The following is a 6,680-nucleotide window of genomic DNA, read 5'->3' as shown; positions in this document are numbered from 1 at the left end:
TAAGAAAAGCTTTTATTTGTTTAAAGCAGATAATCAGCGATGTGAATAATCTTTGCATGGCATCCAAAGCACAAATGTCTATGCTGTATCTGCAGCAGTGAGAGAAGATGTTTAGTACATCTAAATCGATCCATATGTCAGCATGGCAAAGGAGACTTGTTGAACATCTTTGGGGTGAGGGGTGTCGCCAAAATAAATAAGGTCATGGTTTCTTTTGAAAACCCTTTAAAAGATTTATTTTCTTGCTTGGCCACATGTCCTTATGGAAACAATTAACAGCAGGTACATTATGTTTAGGGTTGGTGGTGTAGGATTGGCAGAACACTGGCTAGACATGCTTCTGCAAGTCATTTCACAGAGATGAAGAGTAAACTGAGAAGAGAAGATAGCAAGGAAGAGAGCCTCAGAAAAGGGTTATTTAGGGCTTGTCTGCATTAACAGCACAGCATGCGGCAGACTGTGCACCTGAAGCCGATAGACAGCAATGGAGAAGGTGGGACAGGAGTTCAGCCCTGTTCACTCAGGGAGGGAGTCTGAAGGGTCCAGTTAATCACCATCTTCAAAGGACAGAGTTTTATTTACGCTTTACTTCCACCAAACATTTCTGCCACTGACTAAGGCCATGAATCACACCCACCCCACCCAGCCCCCTCTTTCAAACACTTTTCAGTTGCGTGGGTGATAGGCTGATCAGCACTGTGGTTGAGGTCAGAAAGGCCAAGGAGAGTTTAACTACGCAAACTCACACTGCTAACACCAGAGTGCCTCTGCAGATTTAAAGCCCTCCAAAAAGCTGAGACCACAAAGTGAAGTAAAGTAGAACGCTAAGCAGAGGGATTTTCCCCTTTCTTTCCCCTCTTCTCAGTCTTACCGTATTGGTGGGGTCGTCTTGGAGAATGGCATCATAGTGCTTGTTGGCCTCGTCGTACCTTCAGGGAGAACGAGAGAGGGAGAGAAAAGGATACAAATTTGGGTTTTAACCAATCCCAGTCTCCAGTCGTGCAAAATTAGGTGGTGGGGAAATCAAGCAGAGTTCAAGGTAATCAAGTTTCTGTATACAGCGTGGCAGGTTCCTATGATTACAGTGAGGCTGTACAGAAATCAGTGGTGATCTAAAGGAAGAAATAAACACTCATTTAAGTTTAGGTTGCTGGTCACACAGCCGGCATTGTGGGAGTCTTATATCACTTCACAATGAGTCATGAAATCAATACAAACAAAGCACACTGTTTTGAGGATTGTATTTTCATTTGATTGTATCCAATTTGATTCACCTTTAAACAAAATCAAATTGCTGCTTTTACATCTGTCCAGATCCGCAACTAGCTTCTTGGTCGAGTTGTCTGTCTTTTGGCCAATACTCGTCACCACAATATAGACATGAACCTGATAAGAAACAATATCCAACACAGCGTGCCTCAAATTGTTGCACTCAGACCGCATGATTCTGTTTAAAAGGGGGAAATTTATGAGCTGTAAATATCAAATCATACGGTAAAGAAATCTGAGAATAGGAGGCATCTGCACTTCACTTGTCATGTCAAATCAGGCGCTGAAGGATGATTTTAAAACTATGTTTTTTTTTCTATTACGGGCAATCTGCAATGCTGACGTTTTTAGCAGCCAAGGGCTGGGAATCAGTGATCAGTCCCGATGTCCCGCCCACAGCCTGCAACAGACAGAAGCAACTCTGGTTCCTATTAGCACTGAGAAGCCCCACTTCCAGCACTGCTGCTTCCCTCACATTCACTTTATTACTCAGCCACACTTTGGGAGATTTCAGATGGCACCAGGCGAGCACTCACGAGCCACTTTGATTTGCTTTATTTATTTAGGAACTGTGTGTGTGTGTGTGTGTGTGTGTGTGTGTGTGTGTGTGTGGAAGGGAAGGGCCTTGCTGTTTGAAGCTGTGTCATTCAAGTGTAGCTCTGTCTGCTGCCAATTAGATCCCAGTGTGCCGTTTATTTAATCTGACAGTGCCGAAGCAATCACTCTCAATTATCACATAAACTCTGACATAACCGATAAACCAGCAATGGTGATCCGGGGGGGGGGATGTGAGCGAATAGTAAACAGATTGAATTACCCTTACTTTAGTTCACTACAGACTAAAATACTCCATGTTTATCTTTCCTGCTCCATTCTGAGCATTCAAAAATAAAACACATCACACAGGGAGGAAGGGGGCAGAGTTGAGATTGTGGGGACATTAACTCGGGCCTCTATACCAAAACAGGAAGGAGGAAAATAAGCATGAAAATAGAAAGGGTGAGAGAAAAATACAGTGAACGATGAGGAACAAAATAAGGAAACAATGGAGGAATAGAAACCAGAGAAGTCTGAGGGACCCCCAGAATAACAGTGGGATCCGACCACTTCCTTCCCGGGAATCCCTAACTCAGGCTAAAGGGCCACAGGACTACCCAGTGCTGAACCTTTCCCCGCTCTGTTCCCCTCTTTTCCAAAAGAATGCTGGGTGATCCAACATAAACACATCCTACCCCACACACACATACGGTACTTACACACACCCAGACCATTGTACCACTTATGTTCTGCTAACAGTTTCTCACCCCCAAGCCACCCAAAGTACCATGCATAACAGTGAGGGCTGAGCCTTTTTTTTGCCCACTCTGCCTCTGGAGCTTTTGGTACCCCATGCTTACCTTTCCAAAGCTTCCAGCCTCATGCCTGATAATCGCTTCACTCTGTGGCTATCTGGAAACTGCTTCCTCAGTTCCTGTAGACAGGTCTGCAAGGATGTGGGCAGAGGAGAGAAACCAATTATAGTTGGCTGTAACTAAACTTTATGTTAAACTCTTGCTCTCACACACATATATCTCTACAGATACAAACCACCTGCTTAAAAATGTCAGATTTTTGCCGAGCTAAACAAACTTCATACCCTGATATAAAAACAGACTGCTAAAAGGAGAATTTCACAATCTTAGCTGTGAACGTCTGCTGTTATTACTGTGTGTTATCCTTTTAGGCAACCACGCTTGTTACTATAAAAAGGGGAGCAATGATGCTCTGTGCCACTTTTAACCAGACAGAGCTTGAGGAATGGTTACAATCACATTGAGCATTAGTTTGCACTATCAGCTGAAGTCTGTTCCTTCTGTTTTTGTTTTTGTTTTTTTATGTCTGGCAGCAGGGCTCAAAGGACAGCCAACAGAAAACTCATTCCAATGACTGAGTTCTGCCTTCTCTGTAATCAATGAGTCACTTTTTTTGCCAGAGGAGTCGTTTCATCCATACTGACTGGAGATGAACCATTTCAATTACCATGATCTCGTCTTTTTTTTTTTTAAATCCCGTGCAGATCTGACCATCTTTTAGAGCTATGAATATTTCGACATGAACTCTTGCTTTAGGATGGCAAATAAATCCTGAGGGAAAAAGCAGTTTGACTCCATAAATGATGGCCAAGTTCAGCTAACACTTGAAGCATGCTTCTCCACTCATTTGCTACACCCTCTAATTCCGACTCTCGGCAAATTGTTTTTCCAAAGTACAGACAGAGTAATACCATTTGGCCAAATAAAAATCAGATTTTCACATTTGGCAGATGGGGGTGCTGCAAAGTAGGAATGGCTGAGAGAGAGTGAGCGATGGCTTTTGAAGCTCTTGGGTGTGTGAGAGGAAGAGCGGTAAAAACTTACCAGAGCCAAGTCATCCCGACTGCAGTCCAGCGCTGCGATCATCACCTGCTCATAAATAATCCATACTGGGAGGAAGAGACAGACAAAGAAGACTGTGTTAACGCCCTTTCGTTTCCACTGTCTGGTGTAACATGAAAAATGATATATTGAACTGTACACTTAACGTCTCAACTTGTGTCCCCAACAGCTGCACATCATGTTTTTTTTTTTTTAAACTAAAAACAAGCTTCCATGATGTGAATGAGCAGCTTAAGACTTCTTTCAAAGAACCTTCTCATCTCATTTAGTATGTAATGCTACATTTACTATTCTCTGGAATACATTGAAGATAATGTTGCTTGTTAAAAACATACTCTAATTTAAAACTTGGACAGCACTACAATAATAATATTAATCATAAATGCAGGAACATTTCAAGTAAACGCCCTTGTGTGAGGCTTTACGGTCATGTTATTAATTTCCCCACGGTTAGTGGGAAATAAATTACTAATTCAATCACCGTAATAAAACATTTGAGAAAATTAAGTGTAACATTATCAAGAAAAATAAGCCCCTATGTTTGTTGTAATCGCCTCTCAATTTCAGACTTGTCGAGCTATCTGAAAATGAGTCTACACCTCCGACCGCAATTAATTTTCCTTCTTATTAGAGGTTTTCTTCACCCAGTCTGTAATTGGGACACAGAAACGCTGATCTTTAATGGTGCCAGGAATAAAAAGGATAGGGTTTATTAATGAAAGAAAACACTGCTAACATTGTTAACACTGCCGATGCTTCGTGAAACCAAAGTAGCTGAACTAACATTTCCGTACAGGCCATGGTGTTTCTCATCCCTCACTCTGGGTGGTGTGATGGTGTTAACAGTTACTGTGGTTCACATGCCAGAGCAAGTTTCAACAGCTACATGTGGTTTGGTTAACAATATATAAATGTGACTGTTTCCACTGAAAATAAAAAATATGTATATATCAGTTTCAACATATACATAATATAAAATTAATCTGATCAGAGAGTTATGTTAAAGCATTAGTGATGTGTTTGGATAAAGGTTCCAAATACCCGACAGGTTTCACCATGAACAGAATTATTAATGAATGCTTATATTACAGTGAATTAATTTTGGAAGGCGGCTAATCCACAAAATCCTCAAGAAGACTAACAATAGTTCCTTCTTAAAAACAGACTTTTGTGCATATCTGCAGCTTGTATATTTTAAAATGAGCCAAATAAAGACAGCACTTACTGAGATTCACGTTGTGCAGAAACCTTCGGGTTAAATAATGTCAAACAAGTTGTTTTTTTTTTACATAAATCCGAACTCAAGCAAGTCTGAAAGGTCAGCACTGTTATATTTCTATACTAGCAGAGAAAGGCATGTTGAGCGCCATCATTAAAAAGGCCCAACCATTCATTCAACATGTTTCACTCTGTGGTTAGCTATAAAAAAAAAGAAAAAAGTAAAAAAAAGAAATGTTTTTATCATTCAGTCAACTGTAACATTATAACATAATGACTAATAGCCTGGCCAATTAATGGAATTATTACAGCATGATAGACAGACGGCTCTGACAAGCTAACTGGACATGTTCAGCCAAATGAACACCCCCTGTTAATTGAAAAGAATAATAAAACACAACTCCACCCAAAAACTGGCAGGTCATGCCAAAACAAACAAATGCCTCTAGTTTTTCTTGACTTTAATGATTCCAACTCTTGTTTTGATAATTGCCATCTCATTTCACAGCCAATTTAAGAGCTGGTTTCAATAAAACCATGGCATGTTAAGTGTTTATCCGCCTCTTTAGAGGACTGTATGAATCATAATGACTAGGGAAAAGGGGGGAGTTTTATGGGGAAATGCAGCAAGACAGTAGTGTTATAAAAGAAACCATGACATCTGATATGTTTATGGTTGCTAATAAGGATGTCAAAAGTATTGATACTTAGATACTTTTTTTGATACCAACTATATAAATTGATTAAATCTGTTAATTATACATATGATACTATTGAAATGATCAAAGATAAATGAAACTTTTTTTTTTTTTTTAAATTAGGTTTTCGACCCAAGACTGCATAGATGGAACATTCGCTCATTCCTCGCTCTCCTCCTCTCACACGGTTGACTGACAATCACAGTGCTCTGCACAGAATCACAGAGAGAGACGTCCTCGGTTATTACATTAGGAGACACAGAGACGATTCTTTTTTGGGGCTTTCTGAAACTTCTACAGTTACTGTCTTGTTAACTGTGCCCATGCTTACACGTGCTTATCATATCATCACTCATAATTGTTTTGTTTTTTTCACCCACTTATCACATAGGACTAAACCAAGAGATATGAAAATGTTGTTTCCACTGACGCTTTTCCAAATTTTTCTGAGAGAAGATTTTTACCTTTCCAGCTCAAATCTTCTAAATATCTGTTTAATGCAAAAAATCTTGCATTTCTGGATTTGGCGTTTGAGCCATGACTCTGTCTATCTGTGCTTTCCACATCACAGGAAACCTAAGATCCTGTTCAGAAATGTCTCCAAAAGAAAAAATATATACCACAAAAGAGGAGAGAAAAAAAATCTAGCCAGCAGAAAATCGCCCACTTAGATCAATCATATCTCAAACAGTTGTACAGATGAACCCACAGTCAATAACATTAGCCTGACTGTTTTTACAGAGGGACGTTCAGTGGTTTAACCAGAAGATCCTCATTCAAAAAAAACACTTTTCAAACTTTGAACGGACCTGCAGGCTGTACTCATCTCTCACTTCTTTAATAGGACGTGACAGCTGCCACGATGAAATGGTGACATGCTGTCCGTTGTGTTGTTTTCCTGCATAAACGAACCAATTTTCTCGACTTCAGACACTTAAAGTCTCTGGTTTAATGTCTGAAAACAAGCTTAAGACTGGCGCATAAATCCAGCAACTTGTCTCATCCCATTTAGTCCTTGTCGGTAACTCCTCTGTGCATATGCCTGCTCAAAAAAAAAAAAAAAAAAAAAAAAAAAATTTTT

The 6,680-nt window shown here is 40.0% G+C and overlaps 1 protein-coding gene across 1 annotated transcript in view; it reads right to left on the bottom strand.

Annotated features, from left to right (window-relative positions):
- emc2 (ER membrane protein complex subunit 2) overlaps positions 1–6,680 on the bottom strand; it is a 25,460-nt gene that overhangs the window by 17,773 nt on the left and 1,007 nt on the right. Inside the window, exons 3-5 of the mRNA XM_010740364.3 lie at positions 3,666–3,730; positions 2,667–2,752; positions 872–929 (exon numbers count right to left, since the gene is read on the bottom strand). Coding sequence (XP_010738666.1) covers positions 872–929; positions 2,667–2,752; positions 3,666–3,730 — 209 coding nt within the window. The remainder of the gene's footprint in view (positions 1–871; positions 930–2,666; positions 2,753–3,665; positions 3,731–6,680) is intronic.

Source organism: Larimichthys crocea, chromosome XIII (genome assembly GCF_000972845.2).
Source record: "Larimichthys crocea isolate SSNF chromosome XIII, L_crocea_2.0, whole genome shotgun sequence".
Classification (NCBI taxonomy): domain Eukaryota; kingdom Metazoa; phylum Chordata; class Actinopteri; family Sciaenidae; genus Larimichthys; species Larimichthys crocea.
Note: the sequence above shows the minus strand (reverse complement) of the source record. Positions and strands in the feature narration are given on the sequence as shown.